This window comes from Zootoca vivipara, chromosome 3 (genome assembly GCF_965207765.1).
Source record: "Zootoca vivipara chromosome 3, rZooViv2.hap1.1, whole genome shotgun sequence".
In the NCBI taxonomy this organism is placed as follows: domain Eukaryota; kingdom Metazoa; phylum Chordata; class Lepidosauria; order Squamata; family Lacertidae; genus Zootoca; species Zootoca vivipara.
This window is the reverse complement of record NC_142586.1, coordinates 54,305,376-54,326,095: the sequence shown is the minus strand read 5'-3', so window position 1 is coordinate 54,326,095 and position 20,720 is coordinate 54,305,376. Positions and strand designations below refer to the sequence as shown.

General features: G+C 41.0%; 1 protein-coding gene across 8 annotated transcripts in view; it reads right to left on the bottom strand.

Annotated features, from left to right (window-relative positions):
- NCOA7 (nuclear receptor coactivator 7) overlaps positions 1-20,720 on the bottom strand; it is a 65,650-nt gene that overhangs the window by 21,888 nt on the left and 23,042 nt on the right. For 3 of the 8 annotated variants that reach the window (XM_035109245.3, XM_035109246.3, XM_088666115.1), the window contains 7 exons: positions 19,841-20,085; positions 11,511-11,590; positions 6,381-6,488; positions 5,295-5,408; positions 4,630-4,755; positions 3,418-3,602; positions 646-1,658 (listed from right to left, as the gene is read on the bottom strand). In XM_035109245.3, the coding sequence (XP_034965136.3) occupies positions 646-1,658; positions 3,418-3,602; positions 4,630-4,755; positions 5,295-5,408; positions 6,381-6,488; positions 11,511-11,590; positions 19,841-20,085 (1,871 nt within the window). Of the gene's footprint in view, positions 1-645; positions 1,659-3,417; positions 3,603-4,629; positions 4,756-5,294; positions 5,409-6,380; positions 6,489-11,510; positions 11,591-15,584; positions 16,012-19,840; positions 20,086-20,720 lie in introns of those variants that run through there. The other 5 variants (XM_035109247.3, XM_088666116.1, XM_035109243.3 and 2 more) reach the window with 4 other exon arrangements.

Below are 20,720 nucleotides of genomic sequence, written 5' to 3'. Positions count from 1 at the left end.
AGCCTTTATCAAGGAGTGACTTAAGAAATGCAGAATATGGTTTTGAATTTATTATATTTAAATGTATATTCTGTGAACATTCTATACTAATTGCCCTTCAGTGTATTTTAACTGCTTTTAATACTGTATTTTAAAATTATTGCAACCCAACCTGCAACATCATGATGAAGGTCTGGTAGGAAATTATTATGCTTATTCTCAGCTTACATAAATATATATATAAATTGCAGCCGGTTTTTCTCCAAGACTAATTTAAGGGAATCAACAAAAATACTTTGCAGAAAGAAATGAAAAAAACAACTTATGAAATAACTTTGATACTTGACTTGCAGAAAAAGAAGCTCAAGTGGGTTTTAATGTAGCCCCTACAATTAGGAAAATTCAATTTTTTGACACATTCCCACATCTTAACCATATTCAAGTCATAAGAAAGAAAGAAACCCAAGAGTATTCCACATCTCTAGAAACAACTGCAGAAAGAGATTAGAATCAAGGGCAGACTCGTTAATTTTTTGTAGGACATAACTGTGCTGTTGAGCAATCTGTAAAAAAACAAGGTTGAAAAGAACTATTGGAAACTGGAGGAGAATTTCTGTCCTTCATTAACATAGGGTGCTACAATAACACTATGGCAAGCAGGCCTACCTTCAATGGGCACTTGGATTCTCTGCAGGAGCCAGAGTCTGATTTCAGACTTATTATCTAATTGAGATGGCAATGAAGAGGCTATTGATCCTTCATGGTCCTTTTTCTCTGCTGTTGCGCCAACTTCTGACGACGCCTCTTTCCTTCCATTAGAACACAAATCGGGACCTGCTCTTTTGCCTTTCACAAATTTATTGGCTTGGGAATGTGAAGAGCTAAGGGTGAGGTCTATGCCTCCTGGTATACTGTTCCCCTCTTCCTTGACGTTAGCCTTACATAAGTCATCAGTAGTCTGTGGCTCATCCTTATCTTTACTGAGGTAAAATTCAATAAGTTTGTCTTTATTCAGCTCCTTGTTTGCATCCAGAGTTGTTTCCACCTTATTTGTTGGTGAACTACTCCCTTTGTTTATTTCAGGCACCACATCTAGCTTCTCACAGGACTCTAAATCAAGGACATCTTTAAGAACTTCATGCTTTGTCCCTGATGAATCCAACACCGATTGGTCACAATTTTCTTTATTTGTTTCTTGCAACCAAACTTCCTTTCTCATTTTAGAGTCATTGGGAACGCCAACTGTTCCAACATCTCTGCTCTTTACTTTGCTATCAGTCTGTGATGAAGTCTCTTCCAGTTCAATAAAACTATCTTTTTCCAGAAGGGAATTATCTTTGGATAGGTCCAGACTAACACTCTCTACAGAATGTTCCGTGGTACATTTCAAAGCCACCCTTTTTGAAGGCTCAGGAGTGTTGGAGTCCCTTTGTGTTTCCTCTGACTTGAAGGTCACCAAGGAAGAACTTTCAGGAGGTTTAAGTTCAAGATCTGTAGACTTCTCCTTCTCTGTGGGCTTTATCGGTGTGGAATTCAGGGTGACAAAGTTGTCTGCTTTGGGCTTCTTCTTCTCCTTGTTTATAGATTTAAATTTGCTGAAAGGGTTGATATCCTTCTCAGAAGCAAGGTCTTCCCACTCACCAGGCCTGTACAAAGGACAAAGATCCTTTGGAATGTCGCTGTCAGGAAAGATGGTGGATGCATATGGAATGTTAAAAATGGAGAACAAAATGAAAACAAAATGAAAACTCAATAAATACTAAAGCAAATAAACAAAACAAATGGCAAAAAGGAACTTTCAACTAAAATACACCAAAGCAACATTGAAATAATTTGAAATAAACCAATTTTGCTTCTTGCAAAATAAAATGCCAGCAAACTGAAATAAGCAATTATGGAGCTGAAAGAATTGGTATAACAGAATATTTGTATTTTGAAGTTCATGTTGTGAAAGTGGAGAAATGGATGTATTATTAGGTACTCTGCAGATATTTTTAAGGCCGAGGGGAAAAGACAAGACCCAGCCTGAGTCATCAAGTTACTATAAAAGGAGCAATAGAATGACCATAAACTGTATAATTTCTTTTCTGCGATGGTTTTCAAGCCACGGATAGCAAACAAATCCCATCTCATCAGCTGAGACCGATACAAAAGACTAGAAGCAGATTTAAGAGACCCAAGCTCAAAAACATGAGGAGGCCTCAGAAATCAGAAGATCTACAAGTCTATTATTTTCAAGGCTCTTGAAATTTTCCTTCTCTCAGCTGACAGCATAAGCCTTTGAATGAGCCAAGATTCATGCTCTCAAGCTTTTCTCAGCAATCACGAAAACATTTTTTTTAAAGAGAAAATTTTAAACAGTTCAGCAAGCTGCCCAACCTTGCTTCAAATAAATAAACTGAAGCCTGTGCATACGTATAAGCTCACATTTTCTCATCCAGTATACAGAGATTAATAACGAATAACTTCAAGCCACTGGAAGAACCCCTGTATTTGCAAAGTGATTTCACAACTCCAGCGCTTCTCACCACTGGAGCAAATGTTCAGTAAAGACATGAAGATCCCTCTCATTACCTATGTGGTCATTATATGTGATGATACGAATTATGCAATTGCAGCTGTACCTGTAAAGTAGCTGTATAGCATTAGTACCATTCATACAATCATAGGAAGAGATTCAAGGACGTTAGTACTAACTGTCTTCAGAGGAAGATCCTACATACATATGCCAATAATTTGGAGCTCACAGCAGTGAAATATTTAAGCATTATCCTTTAATTAATGTTGTGGGACATTCTGCTGAAAAACCTGTTCAAATCAAGAAACTAGCCTTACTAGATCCTTGACACTTTATTTCATTTCCCAGTTCCTTTCCCTGCCCCCTTTTCACTGACTCTGTGCTTCTTAATAAAAAAAAAAGATTTAAGCCCAGTTTACGTGTCATTTTCGTGAGGTGATAAAAGTGGTCACACAAGAATTTTTGCCTACTCATAGTCATGTGGTGAGATGAATTAAGCAGGAGTTTTGTGCAGCTGGTGCCAAATGCATTGCTTTCCTTTCCTTTGGACTACATCAGTGAGGAGAAGAAGGAGGTCCTGTCATCTGGACAGCCCAGGACCTCAATGCACACTACCTATGCTTGCTTGCATGTAGTATTTTATGGGCAGCAATGTATAAACAAGTTGTGGAGGGCTTTCCATACAAAGAGGGTCACCGTATACAACCTCACCACTTGGGGAGGGGGGAATGTGTGACCTGGGCCTAGCCTGTACCACCATTCCTAATGAATACAGAACTATTCTGCATCTCCCTTCCCTCCCACCCTCATTAGCTGTTTTGCTCCTCAAGTTCTTCAGAGTTTTCCTTTCACTTCCCACTGGTTGTCCTCCACATCCCACTGGTTACATTCAAACAGGGTCAACAAAGAATACTTCTTACGATGGCAGGGCATCTTTAATCTTCATGTGAGAGATATCGTTGTAGAGTGCAATCGATACAACCTCATCCATGGGGCAAATGAGCCCGTACTCTTCACAGCCATTCTCAATCACCAGAGGGTCTGATTTGTGCGGATCAAACATGATGGTGTTGGGAGTGACTATCATGACCCCTCCTACCACACCCTTAAAATAAAAACAAATGAATTAGCACATCACATTTTTGAGACATGTTCGCAGTACTGTCTGTCGTCCCTCATGTTCCCTCTCCCAAATTCTTTATACACCCCTCATTGTCATTCCCCCACCCCGCCCTTGCAATCATGTTTTCTACCAAAGTGCTTACTCTGAACAGACAACAGGTCAATACCCTACTAATACCAAGTAGTGATAAGGATCCCAAGTGCTCAAAACACATCTATCTTCAGCAGACAAGGCCAGAGTTATAAAAGGGGATCAAGGTATTTAAATTTTATCCTTAGCTGCAATGAAATGGGAGCGACAGCTTGTTAATTAACTAGAGTCAAAATATTAGAATTCAGGAGTCAAGCAGAAACCATTTTCCTCTGATCTTGGCTGCTTCCATGACACCTATCAAAGCTAGCAGGCCTCCTTTCTCATGTTAGCATGACTTCATTTCTTATGCTGATAATTCCAAACAGGAGATTTGGATGGCTATAGCACACTGAAGGCAAAAGGGCAAATGGCTCTCTGCCTTAGAGCTTAGGTACATGTAATATGCATACTCATGAAATAAAAGATTTGAAACACTGCAGGAAGAAGGGGGTGAATTTGCAGCAGGTGCACAACTGGTAGGGAGCCAGTGTAGTACTCCTTCCCTTCCTATGAGGCTTCTCTGTTCCAAATTACCTCCTCTTGCAGCTGCTGTCACCTAGTAAAAGATGCTGCTGGACCCTAGCTATGTTTCTATGTGCATAATGTGTGGTTCGCTATTGAATTTTATGTGCCCAGAATCCCAAGTACACACACAAGAACCATCTTCAAAACAGTCCATTTTAGACTGTGGTCAGCCTACTTAGTAAAGCTAATTTTCAAAGGCAAATAGATTTGTAGACAATAAAGATTAACAGTTCCAACATCTGCACACCTTATGATACTCTAATTGTTATTTGCCTATATATCACTCACACACACAAACACACACACACACACACACACCCCTGTTGCAAAATAAATCATCAAAGCCTTCTACCTTGCCATCTGTGAAGTATCGACAGTTCATTTTCAAAAACTTGACAACAACTGGCTCATCTTCCTCTGAGGTGGAAGACAGGACTCTTTGGATTGGTCTGCAAACCCTTCTTGCTAGGTCAGCATCCTTGAATGATAAAGGTTTTTTTAAAAAAATAAAAAACCAGCAGACATTTGTGTGCCACAGTTCCTGTGGCGAGGCCGCCACAGATTTCCCATTTTTGCTGATTTGTAGTGTTATGAAGAAAATCAGCCGTTCAAGCAGAGAGCCACCGCAAGCAAACAATGGAATATGTGGCAAATAGCCGTGGAATTACTGTCACGTGACCCTTATGACATGCAAAGCGTTCCCATGTCTATTGCAAATATGATAAGCAATTTTACACTTTTCAAGGAAATCAAGAGCCGTAATATCAAAAGATAGTTTATACCCTTAACTGAATAGGCAGTACTTTCTAAACAAGAGTGTCTGTATAACGTCTTACTGGAAAAGTAACACAAAAAACCCTGGGGCAACCTTAAACTCTTAACTAATTTATTATGGCATATGCTTTTGTGGACCAGAGCCCACTCTCTAAAGGCTATGCCAGGAAAAAAGTCTGTTAGTCTTAAGATGCTTCTTTGCCTTTTGGCTAAAACTGAGTCTGACTAACATGAAAGTCTTACCGGAAGTTTATCATACTCTGCATCTGATGAGGAAGGTGAAACAGTAGCGCCAGGGCTTGAAGAAGCTAGTTTCGCAGCAGCAGAAAGAGGCTCATTATCTGGCACATACAGAACCTAGGCCAACCCCAAAAGAAACAAGATTATTACAACGGCATACACTGTGAAGACAACCAATTTTACAGAGCATTATTTTAAAGCACCAAGCTACACACACACACACAAAACTATTAGCTTCTTGCATTTTGTCCCTCTCTCATTGCAGGATAGTGACAATCCTGACTTTCATCCTGACTTAACACAATCAACTAGCGAAGTGACTATGTACCTATCAATGTGTTTAAAATCACCTTAAAAGCAACAATAATTACAATGCAATCCGATACATATCCACTCAGAAGTAAACACTATTAATTCAATGCAGTTTACTCCTAGGTAAAGGGGTATAGGATTGCAGCATTAAGCACATATAACTGGTGCAGGATTTCAGCCCAGTGCATAAGTTATCACAGGTCTGCCTGCACCGATATATGCAAAGGGTTCCAGGTTTGGTTCCAGGCATTCCCAGATGTGTCTGGGAAACACTCTTACCTGAAACCACAGACAGCTGCTGCCAAGCAGTATAGGAAATACTCTGCTAGTTGGATGCATGATCTGAGCATATAAAGTCGTGTTCTTATAAAACCAGTGTTATTTTGTATGCAGACAGCGGTGAGGGGCTGTGCCACTCACCTGACTTCTCACTGGCTGCATACCAGGAGGCAGCAGCAAGGTTGGTGTGGTGCAAACTCGCCAGCAGGTGCAACAGATTGGCTCCACCAGCGTGTCTGCACTGTGTCAACTTTATTGCTGCATCACCCCTTCCTTTATTGCTGCATCACTTTATGCAGCAGCAGCACAGCTCCACCATATTATCCACCACTGTGCCCGATACATGTGGCACTGAAGCCACTGCATCCTACAATCATTTATTAGGGCATGGTGTCATTTCCATTGTTCTGGTTATTTCAAAATGATATTAGAAGAGCCTTCTTTAACTAGTACAGATCACATCTTTTCAAAAATTGGATTTAATCACAACCCAGTTACCTGGCCCGGAACAATTGTGTGTGTGAAGAGCCTGTTGAGTTCCACAAGTTTATTTGGAGTGATGTTAAACTTCAGAGCTATGCTGTTTAGAGTATCTTGGCTTCCAGCCTGAGGGAGGGAAGATGGAAAGATTAAAATGTTATTGCACTGTCCTCGATTATGCCTGTTTAAAAACAACAAATGTAAAACCTCAATTTAAGAAGACCATTTCCTCGATGCAGGGGAAAATAACCAAGGCATGTAGCACCACAAAAACCACCACACATTTCTAAGTAGGCTCTAGTCACAAAGCAAAGTAGATTCTGGTGCACAAACGCTTCTGCCATAATAAATTATTAGCCTTTAAAATGCAATGGGACATAGTTATTTTTTGCTGCAAGAATTACCAACGGTAGAGGAATGGCGGATGAAGATGGTGGACTATGCAGAATTAGCAAAGCTGACGGGAAAAATCCGAAAGCAGAGTGAACAAGCGTTCCAGAGAGTGTGGAGTAATTTTTTTCAATATATAAACAACCATTGTAAACACATAGACACTAGCCGGACTGTGTTAAATCTTGCAACGTTTATTAAGAGGAACTTTTCTACAAATATGCTTAAAGACTAATATAATATTAAGAAAAATGTAGAATTGTGATGGTATAAATGTGTGGAAATAAGAGGCAGTTATATAAAAACCAGATGACTGGATGGAGGGAAGTTGATTAGCTCAGTGGAGCTTAAAATTTGCAAAAGGAAATAAGATGTTATATCAATGTTAAAAATGGGAAAGCAATAAAAATATTATTTAAAAAACAGATTTTTTTGCTAAATAAAAAAATTCCTTCAGTAGCACCTTAAAGACGAACTAAGTTTATATTTTGGTATGAGCTTTCGTGTGCATGCACACTTCTTCAGATACCAGGTATCTGAAGAAGTGTGCATGCACACGAAAGCTCATACCAAAATATAAACTTAGTTGGTCTTTAAGGTGCTACTGAAGGAATTTTTTTATTTTGCTTCGACTCAGACCAACACGGCTACCTACCTGTAACTAGATTTTTTTGCTGCAACTGATTAACATAGCAACACCTCTGGAAATGTATTTTGGGAAAATGTGTGCAACACTACAGAATAAAGTGAATTTATTAGCTACAAATTACCCAGTCTCTCTTACATGAGAACATTCATGGCTTAAAGTCAATTCAAAGTTGTTTTTAATCTAACTCCCATTCAAACCCAGAGCCCTAACTTTTCTTGTATGCATTCTCTGGTGCTAGCATTTGACCTCTGGGAGCAGCCAAGATCAATCAAGCCTGCCGACACATAAAAGTATCTTATCTTTGCAATACAGGTGAGGGCTTGTGGAAAATACTTTTGAATCTGGACTGGAGGGACTATTTAATTGATGGAACCTAAGTGAAAACAAACACTCATACATAACAGATCAATAGGATTGGCCCACTTGGATCTCTGTTTATAGCTAGTTAAGTCAATCCTTTATCGGCTTTACAAGATAAGAGGAAGTTGTATCCAGAGCAAACTTGTTTTCTAGCCATTGTACATAATCCACTGAACCACTGCATGTGTACTAGAGCTTGAACATGCAACAGCGTCTTGTACTCCCCCCCCCCATTCCTTCTTCTTGCTAATCTATTAATTTAGAAACTTCTTGCCTTTAATGAACAGACCCTGAAGCTTTGTGGACAATGGAAACATCAATTGTAGGTGCAGTGGTGATTTTTATAAAAAGACAAATCTGACTGCTAGAGATCAGAAAGGCTCCGACAGCCACCACCTACTCATACAGTCAAGGCTAGACCTACCCCACTAGGAGGCCAGTAGGCACAATTCCCACCTTCCCTACACTCCGTGAGTCTGTAGCCAAGATTGTATGTGTAGAAATCCTTGACATGAGGGAAGATCCTCAAAGGCCAAGTACTCATGCGGAAGGATGGTACACACACAGAACCGCTTTGAGCATGTGATGAATGTGCAGGCAGATGGGTGCGCGACCATCAAGCACATGGGATGTCGGATTAGCCTGAATTAGCCACAATGCCTTCACAGGTTCCTTTAACATGTTTGGGGGTGAGGACTGTCAGAACTCTTCTATCATTAGGAAAGAGACTGAAGATAAAAACCAGCCAAGATCCTAACAAATGTATATGGAAGTCATATTTGAAATACTGTGTTCAGTTCTGGCCATCACAGCTCAAAAAAGAAAAGAAAAAAGCAAACATGGAAAATAGCAACCAAAAAAGATGAAGAGTAAAATGAAGCATATGGAACCAGTTTGGCATGGTGCACAAACCAGGCCACTATCTCCTCCACTAGCCCACTTGGTAGAAGGAATCTCCCTCCCCCCCCTTTTTTTTTTTACTGGACTACAAAGGATTCCATACTGGGCACAGATAAGGGACTTCCCCCTCTTCCACAGGCAACATGGAAACTACTTGAAGCAGGGTAGGAAAAAAATGCTTGCAGGCTCGGAACTTTTTGCAAAGTTGGGGGGCGGGTCATACAGTTAAACTCACTGGCAGTAAATTCAAGGCAGGGAAAAAAATACTCCTGCATAATTAAGTTATTAAGGCTGCAATTCCAGACACAATTATCTGGGAGTAACCCATATTGTACTTTATGCAGCTTCCTTCTGAGTAGACACACATAGTGTTGCACTGTGAATCTGCTGTCGTAGGATTTGTTGATCGCTATGGTCCAGGATAGTTAAAATAGTATACCAATTACCAGGGAGGGGAGGGGAGGCTGCTGAGTTCAAGATATGCATTATTACTACTACTACTACTATTTTATTATTATTCATGACTATGTATGTGAATCAGACAAAGGATAGATTAAAAGCTGTTTATACTGTGCAGCATCTGTGCAGCAATGTATGGGCGGAAATCGGTAAAATGTCCAAACTCTGCCAAAAAAAGCTCAACAACTTTTCTGTCCGGATTTTCAGTGTTTGAAATATGGCAACCCTACTATAATTTTCCCTTTCTCTTGAAGATGAGAAATAATTTCACGCTGCTTAAGATGCAGCACACAACAGCAGCTTTCAAAGCTACAGACAAGGCCAAAGTATGGGAGGGAACACTTTGCTGAGGCTCTGGCTGCATTATCATGAGCGGGGAAACTGAGGATAGGCTACAGATTCTGCTTCGAGGATATTTATGACACTTATTTCGCTGTATTTATATACCTATTGTACAGATCTAGTGAGATTTCCATGAGCCAATCAGGAACGTTGGAGCAGAACAAGCAACTTTACAAAAATTGGGTTTCTGGTTCACATCTAGGAAAAGACACGTGCCATGTTGTAAGTGACACTCCGTCCTCTTTTTCAGGGGTCACCAAAGTTTTTGGACCAGTGAGCACATCAGGAATTCTGAGAATGTGCAGGGGGTGCCCCAGCTTTGCTCGTTTTATTGCAAAACTCCTATTGCATATCACGTTGAAATGAAATAGTGCCCGCCATTGCTTGCATGCTCAGTGAGGTGGGTAGCTGCAGCAGCGAGGACAACCCTGTGTTGGGCAGGTGGCTTCAGGGATTGTCACTGGGCCCCCTACTAGGGCATGGGCCTTGGAAGATGCCCAGTGATTTTAACCCCTGCCCTATTCCTTGATTTAGGAACCAGAGACCAAATAGCAAACATGCGCTGGATTATGGAGAAAGCTAGAGAGTTCCAGAAAAACGTCTACTTCTGCTTCATTGACTATGCAAAAGCCTTTGACTGTGTCGACCACAGCAAACTATGGCAAGTTCTTAAAGAAATGGGAGTGCCTGATCACCTCATCTGTCTCCTGAGAAATCTCTATGTGGGACAAGAAGCTAGTTAGAACTGGATATGGAACAACTGATTGGTTCAAAATTGGGAAAGGAGTACGACAAGGTTGTATATTGTCTCCCTGCTTATTTAACTTATATGCAGAATTCATCATGCGAAAGGCTGGACTAGATGAATCCCAAGCCGGAATTAAGATTGCCGGAAGAAATATCAACAACCTCAGATATGCAGATGACACAACCTTGATGGCAGAAAGTGAGGAGGAATTAAAGAACCTTTTAATGAGGGTGAAAGAGGAGAGCGCAAAATATGGTCTGAAGCTCAACATCAAAAAAACCACTGGTCCCATCACCTCCTGGCAAATAGAAGGGGAAGAAATGGAGGCAGTGAGAGATTTTACTTTCTTGGGCCCCTTGATCACTGCAGATGGTGACAGCAGTCACGAAATTAAAAGACGCCTGCTTCTTGGGAGAAAAGCAATGACAAACCTAGACAGCATCTTAAAAAGCAGAGACATCACCTTGCCGACAAAGGTCCGTATAGTTAAAGCTATGGTTTTCCCAGTAGTGATGTATGGAAGTGAGAGCTGGACCATAAAGAAGGCTGATCGCCGAAGAATTGATGCTTTTGAATTATGGTGCTGGAGGAGACTCTTGAGAGTCCCATGGACTGCAAGAAGTTCAAACCTATCCATTCTTAAGGAAATCAGCCCTGAGTGCTCACTGGAAGGACAGATCGTGAAGCTGAGGCTCCAATACTTTGGCCACCTCATGAGAAGAGAAGAATCCTTGGAAAAGACCTTGATGTTGGGAAAGATGGAGGGCACTAGGAGAAGGGGACGACAGAGGACGAGATGGTTGGACAGTGTTCTCGAAGCTACGAACATGAGTTTGACGAAACTGCGGGAGGCAGTGGAAGACAGGAGTGCCTGGCGTGCTATGGTCCATGGGGTCACGAAGAGTCGGACACGACTAAACGACTAAACAACAACAACAATTCCTTGATTTGAGAGGCACTCCTGTCACATTTTGTTCTTGAGAACAGTTACTTCAAATGTGGTTATGTTTAAGAGGGGAACTTAGTATAGGTAAGACCGACTAGTGCATGCAGGAAGATGAAACCTCTTGTATATTGTGGATATTTACTAAGACCTTTAGTGAATAGATACCATTGGTGGTACTAGTGGAGACACAGGTGGCTCCTGCCTGGTTATACTCAGGAAAAGGATCACTTTCCCTTGTGAATAGGATAAAAACAACAAACTAGGATGTAGAGGAATTGCATAGCATGGGGGCAAAGAATGGGCATACCACTTCCAAAAATATTCATGCAATAGATTCTGTGCAGCTACTCTTACCGTGTATTCTATTGTACCATGTGGCTTCTGAGAGACCATTTTCTTTTCTTTCTTCTCATTGGTTTTGGTTTGATTGTCCTCTGAAAGAGAAACCCAGAGACCAATGACCTAAAGTGTGAACAACTTTCAAATCACTAATCGGTAAACATAAGCAAAATTTACTGTGGTAAAATAATATTAAACCAGGTTTGTCTCGGCCAAACATGAAAACTGGAGATTAACAAATCACAAATAATAATTCTATTATTTATACCACACCCATCTGGCTGGGCTTTCCCAGCCACTCTGGCCACCTTACAACATATATAAAAACATTATAAAACCTCAAATATTAAAAACTTTTCAATACAGGGCTGCCTCTCACAGAAAAGCTATTCTTGCATATAATTGTTTATTGACAACATTTTTAACAGTAATGCTTGAATGTTGCATTAAGTAAGGGAAGTATCACTGATCTTTTATTGGTATGCTGGTAGCCACAAGTGAGTTATGCCCTAAGCTAAGGTGAGTAACCAATATTTTCTTATCTGTTTGTGTTTTTAGCAAGGAGAAAGAGGAAGAAAAACAGGGATGCTGTATATGGTAAAGAATTTAAAGTGGGTCAACGGTTGCAAGTTGAAGCTAAATGTGGGTGTTACATCAGAAAAAGTTGAAATACACTGTGACAAATGTTAACGACAAAAACCCCGCCACTATCTACCTGAGGTGTACACAGCGTGCCTAAGGGCCTGGACAAAGCTGAGATCATGATGGGACAAATCACTCAGGAATTTGCAATATCAACAAGAATTGTGCGTTCTGCTGTCCGCTGATGTCACAACTGCCTATGTGTGCTCTTTCCAGTCATCCAAGATTTTTATGGTCTTGGTTGAGGCTACTGGGTTCAGCAGGACTCCGCAGAAGACCTTGTATGGGCATTAGTCTTTTGCAAGATCAGAAACCAAAACTTATTTCGAAAGGATATCCTTTGTGTTCTGCTAGATGCTTTTGTTGAGGACACACATGACCGGTTCATTCTACAATACTGCAGCTTGAAACTGTCAGGCCATATTCACACATAAGCAGTAAAGGTACCTCTGCTGCTAACATAACTAAAACCATTCTAACAACATTGCCAGCATTAAGCAAAGTTGTACATCGGAATAGCCTTATTCTTATTTTTATTTCTAGAACCACCCTTCAGCTGATGATTGTGGGGCAGCACGGCAATACATACAATCTTCCATTAGAAGAAACACAGATGAAAAATCTTCCATTAAAAGAAACACAGATGAAACCAAATGCAGCCTTGAAACATCATAAAATATATTCATATCATCTCCAAAGTTCTAAGTGTCAGATAAACCCTTGTTATTGCTGCTTCTTCCGAATGACTGCATCAGTGCATCTTTAGATGGGAGGCAAAAAGAAAATACTGATGGGGGTCAGGAAAACAAAATGGGGAATGATAGCAAATCAGACCACTGGGCCATCTAGCCTACAACTCCTCTGAATGGCAGCAGTTTTCAAGGGTCTTCTTGGGCCTTTCCCAGACATCCAGCATCTCTTTAACTGGAGATGCCAAGGATTGAACACACAAAGCTATGGCTGCTTCTCCCACTTTGAATATCCCACACAGGATCTACTACCGTGTTTCCCCTTTTTTAAGACACCGTCTTATAACTTTTTTCCCTCAAAAAAACACACAGTGGCTTATTTTCAGGGGGTGTCTTTTTTTTAAAAAAAAGTGCTGGTACAACTGGGACCCACTGGCTCAGGATGCTCGGTGCTCTCTTCTGCACATTGCTGGGCGCGTTGTTGGCGCTGCCAGTTCCGAGCGCCTGCAGGGTGGGGTGGGGGTGGCAGTGCTTTAAACCCCCAACCCTGTAGAAAGCAATGGAAGTTATGGACCGTAACAATCCTTAAGAGGCGCAGGTCTTAAAAAACCCCTGGTATCACCCTTGAAGCACAGCCTTCCAAAGTCAGGGGGGAAGAGGTCTGTTTAGACAAAGGAAAGGATCGGGGGTGATTCTTTATAAAATCCCAACCTGGGGGGGGGGTCAAATAGTGAAGCCCCATAGCCCTGTAGCAACAGAAGGCACATTCTGAAGCACCCGAGCTGTTCGGTTCCATAAAAAATCCAGGAATTGTAAAATTAACAACAATAATGGGGGGGGGGCACTCTATCCAAAGAGTTAAGAAGGAATGGGAAAGTGTTGAGTTATATATGGAAAAATATGGAAAGGAAAGTTAGTTAAAGATAAAAAATAAATAATTATCGCAAGGGGAAAAATAACATCATAAAGGGTAATAATATTAAATATAAAATAGACAACACAACAGAAAAAGCAAGTATATGACTAAATGAGATCGCACAGGAGTGAGGGAAGGGGGAGAGAGGGAGGGGGGTAAGGAATGGAAGGAGGCAATGGTTGGAGGAGGGTATAGGGGGATGAATTAAAGGAAAATTAAGACTGAGAAGCGCATGGTTTTTGTTTTTTAAAGATGCAAAGGCTTGCAATCAGCCAAAGTATAGAGCCCAACTTCCAGGAGACTGCGATCTACTTGCGGATTTATAAACTGGAGGTGATCTACCCCCGTTTTATTGGTGTTCAGGTCAGAGTTGTTTTTAGAGAGAGGAAATATCCCATTTTTGAGGTTAAAGTAAAAGTTCCTGACCTTTTTTTTATAATGAGGAAATGCTGCTAAAACTCCGTTCTTCATTCCATGAAGGGGAGAGGGGGCGGGGCCGGGTGCTCAGACAAAAGAAATGGAAAAGGAGATAGCGATCAACTCCAGCCTCGCATTCATGCAGCCGTCGGGAGAGGCAGGGGCTGCAGCCGAGTGCTGCTTCACAAACAAACGGGGGAAAGTGCTTAGAACCCAGAGAATCCAGCTGAAAAACACGAAGCAGCAACAGCAATTGCACACACACCATCCCAAGCCAGCACAGTAACCAAGTCCCAAAAGCAAGAAAGGACTCAGCAAACACTGCTGCGGCCGGCGTTGCTGCTGCTGACTCGGGGAGCTCAGTGATCTCTTCCGCACAGCGCCTATTACTATGGCTTATTTTCGGGGTACGGTTTATATTTCTCAAATGCTTAGAAATGCTGCTATGGCTTATTTTATGACTACGCCTTAAAAAGGGGGAAACACGGTATATCTGCTACGAGAACCTACCTAAGGGCGAAACAAATTATTTTAAAAAATGTCTATCCCGGGATAAACATTATGAAGGGTGGTATATAAATGTCTTAAGCAAAAAAGAAAGCATTTCTTTGAAATTTCTTTCTTTCTTTCTAACCAACACCAGCCTCTGAGGTTAGAAATTTCAGTTGAAAGGGAGCAGATAAAGGAGGCCAGGCAGGAAGAAAGCAGCTGTTTAACTCTTTCCCTTCCAACTATTTTGAAGCTCAGATTCTTCCTGCTTGCTTTTTGCTTTGTAGAGGAGAAATACAGGGCTGTGTATTTTCTTCCTTGGAGGAAACAAACAAACAAACAAACAAACCAGCATGAGATAGGAGATTTAAAGTGAAAAACCTCCTAGTAGGCAAAGGTATGAGGCCAATTTATCTGTCTTTCTCCACGGACACACACCTCCAACTAAAATAAACTTCAGAGACAATTTTTTGATTTTTTTAAAATAAAACATCAGAGAAAAGATACATGTGCCTGTTTTTAATGTGCAATCCATCAGAATTACCATATGAATTTTTAACAATAAAGCATTGAGGTCCCATTTTCTTCAGTAAGATTTGCTTCAGCATTATATTTTACCATGGGAGTTCAGACTCAAGCTAGCTGCCCAATGATGGTTGCTTAATATCTTAAAACACTTTAAAAATAAATAAACATTAAATGTACATTTCTAGGTGATTGTCATTATCACACGTGCACACACAGTAGCGGATGTGTTATGTTTTCAGTGGGAGAGTTAGATGTAAAAAGCTGTAATGAAAAATATGGTTAGGCATCCTCAGATCGCTCTGAAAGCCCATTCACCTTGTCTAGTTTCCCAAGATCTATTCTCCCTGAGCCCCACTCCTCCTCCATGTGTGATAACCATGAGCAGACAGGAATCAGTGGTTTGCATACCTAACAACAGGTAAGGCTGCCTGTAATCCACACACCAGGAAAAATGCTTTGGGGCTGAAAAGCTGTGCATAACTTTTAGGAATTTCTTCTTTGCCATCTCGCTGTGATCAATGGCCACAGCTTCTGGCAGAGACTCACAGCTGTCCCCGGTTGCAGAACTGTAGCCTGAAGACGGCAAACCCTCCTCCCATTCCACGTTGATTATTCTTCCTGGGAGTTTACAGGCGGCAGCAGCAACAGCAGCAGCTTGGCAGGCCTTTCTGGGCACATCCGGCAAACAGCTCTTGCAGAATCCTCCTGGATGGTGGGCACAGCAACACTCGACCGCAAACATCTTCAAGCACAGGAATGCCAGCAAGTGACCTAAATCATGTGTCCAAAAGTCCTGAGTTTCCCCTTTTACAACTTTCTTTAAAAAAAAAAAAAGGAACGGAAAGGCTCTTTGCCACGCCTCTGCTAAATCAGCCTCGCTGGACTTGAAAGCATGCAAGACTGACAGAGAACAGAAAATAAGCCACAGCAAAATCACTCAGAATACAAATTGGCCAATTTCCCCCCACTCGGAGAAAATTAGAATAGAATAGTGCTACTACTTGTGTGTGTTTGCGTGTGTGCACACACAAAATCCCCATCTTTTTCAAAGCCTCTGCTAAGGAAGTGACTGAGGAAGGGGCTTGCTGAAGTCTGTGAAATCCAGCTCTGAGGAAAGTGCAGCAGATTGGTGTAATTCTGCATACTCCACCCCTCAGCTGAAATATGAGCACAGTCCCCTTGTAGCAAAGGGAACAGGAGGATCCCAAGGCAACAGAGATGGCACGTAGTGTGCTGAGTTTTCACAAGCAAGGCTTACGCTAATTTTGGTATCTCTCACAACTTGAACTTAATGAGATTTATATAGAAATTGCCACAGCTGTAAACTTTACAAGCGCTTTTGCATTCCCACTGTATGTAATGCGAATGTAAAACATGTACAGAGGACTAGCTTACACATTGTTTAACACAGGGGTGGCAAATCTCCAGTTTGGAGGCCTGATCCAGTGCCCCCCCCCCCCAGCAAATTTTCCAGGCCTCTAGATAAGATCCCATCAATTTTGACAGTGGTTGTGAAAATGAAATGAAGTGAAGCAGGCACAGCACTGGGTGTTGCTGGGTGTGTCCAATGCTCTGTTGAGGATGCAAATCACCCCCTCCCCTGAAATCATATCAATCATCTGATGAGTGTAGAGGTAGAAATATCCTCTCCAACATGATCTGCAAGGGTCAGCTGAGTAAAGTGTATGTGTGGGGTGTACAGGTAGTGTTATGAAGATAAGCCACAGTGAGTCTCAGACGCACACACTTTTCCTTTCTCCTCCTCCAGGATGATCATGAGATCATCTTTATATTCACACACAATATGTAACAAGTTAGACCAATAGTCCATCAAATCCAGAACTCTCTTCATTGCCCTGGTGAGCACTAGCTTCTCAGGCAAAAATAGACAAGTGTTATTGATTCTGATAGTCAGGAAGAGTGTTTACAACTTGGAAATATGTTGAAAATTTTGATCTCATGCCAAAAAACAACACAGCCCCAATCACCACAGGGATGACTAGAGGGGGGGAGATTTGAATGCCACTACAATGCTAGCTTTGAATTTATTTGTTTTTACTTGTTAAGAGCAGCAGGTTTGTGGTTACTGATTTACAAGGTTACACTTTTAAACTTTGTCCCTTCAGTGGAAAGAACAGTGTGAGGAAACAAGGCAAAACCTTGTAAAGATGACCATTGAAGGAAGCTACAACATAAATGTTAACTAGAAAAGCTGAATCCAGCTTAGGGTTTTGGTTTGCCAGCCCAGCCATTTAAGGTTCTAAAATGGACCATCATAAAAAATAATAGCAAAGGAATAAGCCTCGGGAGATGGCCACAAATCAGACATTTCAACCAAGTTCAAATCGTGGGGCACTTATTCTGTACCCAGTGTTTCAAGCTATTGGTTCCTAAGGAGAAGCAATATAACCTAAGGAGATGCAATATAACCAAACCTTCTGTATCCAGCTACGTCACTGGCAATTGGAACAACTTCCGTAAACACAACAGAACTGTCCCCCTGTCTCCTCCCACTGCACTTGACCGAAATCTGCTTCAGGGAGCAAATTTCAGGTTGCAGGGCACAATAGGAATATTGCATTTTAAAACCTGGCATCATACTACCATTTGATGGAAGCCTTAACTCTTACCAGGTATGTCTGTACATACACATAGATGGGTAGGTAAAAGTAAACACACTATGTTTTTCACATACCTTCTCCCATCCTCAATACAGCCTTCAGTCCTGTATTACCTATTGCCCCAGAGCGCTCCCCAACTCTGAGAAGCATCTTTGGGGCTACCATGGAGTGCCGCAGTGCATAATGGAGAACTGAGAAAAATGTGGTGTTGGCACCACCTTGTGAAAACAGAAATGCTTGCATAAAGCCACGACAGGATGTAGCTCTGAGACTGGTTAAATCCCGTATCAACCAGCACCAAATCTGGAGCAGGGGCAAACTACATTACGGCCATCAAGTGTTATGGACTATAGCTCCATCTGCCGCAGCCACAGGTTGGGGAAACTGCAAGTTGCAATTCAAAATTTCTGGAGGGCACCACATTAGCTACCCCTGCTCTGGGGTTTACCATCAAATAATATTTGGGGGGGTTTCTGTTTCAATAGGTATTTTGTGTTTCTTTAGTTGCAAAACGAAACAGGTGATTTTCTAAAAATGGACACACAGAGATTTATTATTTCTCTGATGCTCCATTTCAAATTTAAAGTGTCATCAGAACCTTCATTATCAGACTGCTGGAGAAAGGCACAACCATGGGATTTCTAGCAAGGGAAGAAGCTAATGTTCCCTTTTCAAGGTTGCTAAGAAGGCTGAAATTGCACTGTTGCCATATAAATGCTAAACAGATTCATTATGCTAGCAAAATGTTTTATGGCTGTCCTGGATAGCTGTCTTACAAGCTCCACTCTAGTTATTTGGAATCTTTCCCAACTTCACAGGCAGCCATCATCCTTGTAGTGCCCTGCCAAATGATGGAGTCATTTTTGCAGATTCTGTTTACTCTTTAGACGGTTATTGGGATATCATAAAAGTTACTTGGGTTGGGCAACACATGCCGTTCTTCATATTCTTCCCAACAAGGAAAAGCTGGAGCAGTGGGGCATTTTTACCTTAGGGAGGGAAAGAGGAATAATAAACTGTATAATGAAGAGTCATCCACTAAAACTGATTAGCAGTAGATTGGGGATAGACAAAAGTACCGTAAGTGCTTTTTCACAAATGCACAGTTAAATCATTGAATTCACAGCCGCAGGATTTGGCAATTACTATCAACTTTAAATGCTTCAGAGAGGAATTAGAGAAGATTATGGTCTGTCAATGGTTAATTAGTCATGGTGGCTATAGGATCTTATGTGTTCAGAGACAGTATAGAACTGAATACAACTGGTTAAAGAGGCAACAGCAGAAGAATGACATTTCTCCATAACCTGCTTAGTGATAAGGATAAGATGGACCCATGATATGATCTTAGTGGGATTATTATTATGTTCTTAAGTCTTAAAAGACATTTGTGTGTGTGTGTGTGTGTGTGTGTGTGTGTGTGTGTGTACACAAAAACCTCCACACTGCTAACTAACTCTTTCAACAGTGTTATGTTTCACTTGGTTAAAAGGTATTTTATACTAAAAATAGAATGTTTTCAACAAAATGAAAAATTGCTAAACAGAGAGATTAGGTGAATATAAGAAATCTGGTCCCAGAGCCTTGTGGCTAGGAATCCTTTCAAACAGTTACACTCATTCCACTACGTTTTACCTTCCCCAGTCTAGCTAGATCCAACCTCCACTTACAAGGTGCCAGATTGGAGACAGGTGCCCATTCTGAAGGTAAAAGCCAACCCATTCACCCACTACATTCAAATACGTAAAAAGATATTTTATTTTGATGCTAAGAAACTTTTGTCATTTCTAATACATAGAATCTGTGCTTGCAGACGGACTTCGCACACTTAACCAGTCCTGCCAAGATTCAGCAATGTTACAGAATCCAAATGGGAGCTTATAAAACTAAAACGTGTTTATATATTCCATATTGACTTACAGAAGGTTACTGAAAGTATAGGAGCAATATAATGAGAAGAAAAAACACAACACCACAATTGTTACACTTTAAAAGTACTCAAAAGATTTCAAAGAGGTAATACAGTATTTGACTTAAACTCACCAATACTATAGTATCGCTTAAGATCTGTGCGCCTAATATCCTTTGGCTGACTGCTTTTTTTCTTTTTTTTCTCCAAGTCCTCCTTTTCCCCAGACTTTTTGCCATTTTCTTGAGAGCCATTGGTCTGCACCAGAACAGCTTTACTTCCATCATCTCTTCCAGTCTGAGTTCTACCTGTGGGGATCCCACAAGCATTTGAGGAGGCTGCCTCTGAATTTTGCTTAGCTAGCCTCTTCTTCTTCAAACTAGAAAAAAAGAAACGCAATAAAGCAATACAGACAATAAGCTAATTTGCAGAAATCTCATTGGCTAACTGTTGATCATTAAAATTTTATGTACCTTGATCCTGCTAAATTGCAATGATCAGAATAACAATTCTTTGTTTATCTAACTTAACATACCCTCCAACATTTCTCTGATGAAATTCCATAATGATAATTTTAATATTTATACCCCACACATCTTACTGGGTTGCCCCAGCCACTCTAGGCTGCTTCCACATATTTAAAAATATAATAAAACATTAAACAGTCAGGTGATGACTTCAAAAGGGATCCCTCTTAGGGCCTATCAGGTAACTGGAGCTGAGAGCAGTCCCATTGGCTGCAGCAGCGCAGCCAATACAAACCAAACCTTCATCTTCTCCGCACCTGATATCACACATGACAACTTATTTTTTATTAAGACCTATAAGCATCCAAAATGACACAAAAAATGAGACAGATAGAATCTTAAGATGGCACAAATTTTATTTGTAAAAAAGCCCAACACATTTTCACCTGTGATTATCTTAGGCCAGGAGCTGTAAAAGGAACAATACATATGGCATTTTCAATTTTGTCTACTGCTTCTCCCCCTTGGTGCTGATGTTATGTGTGTT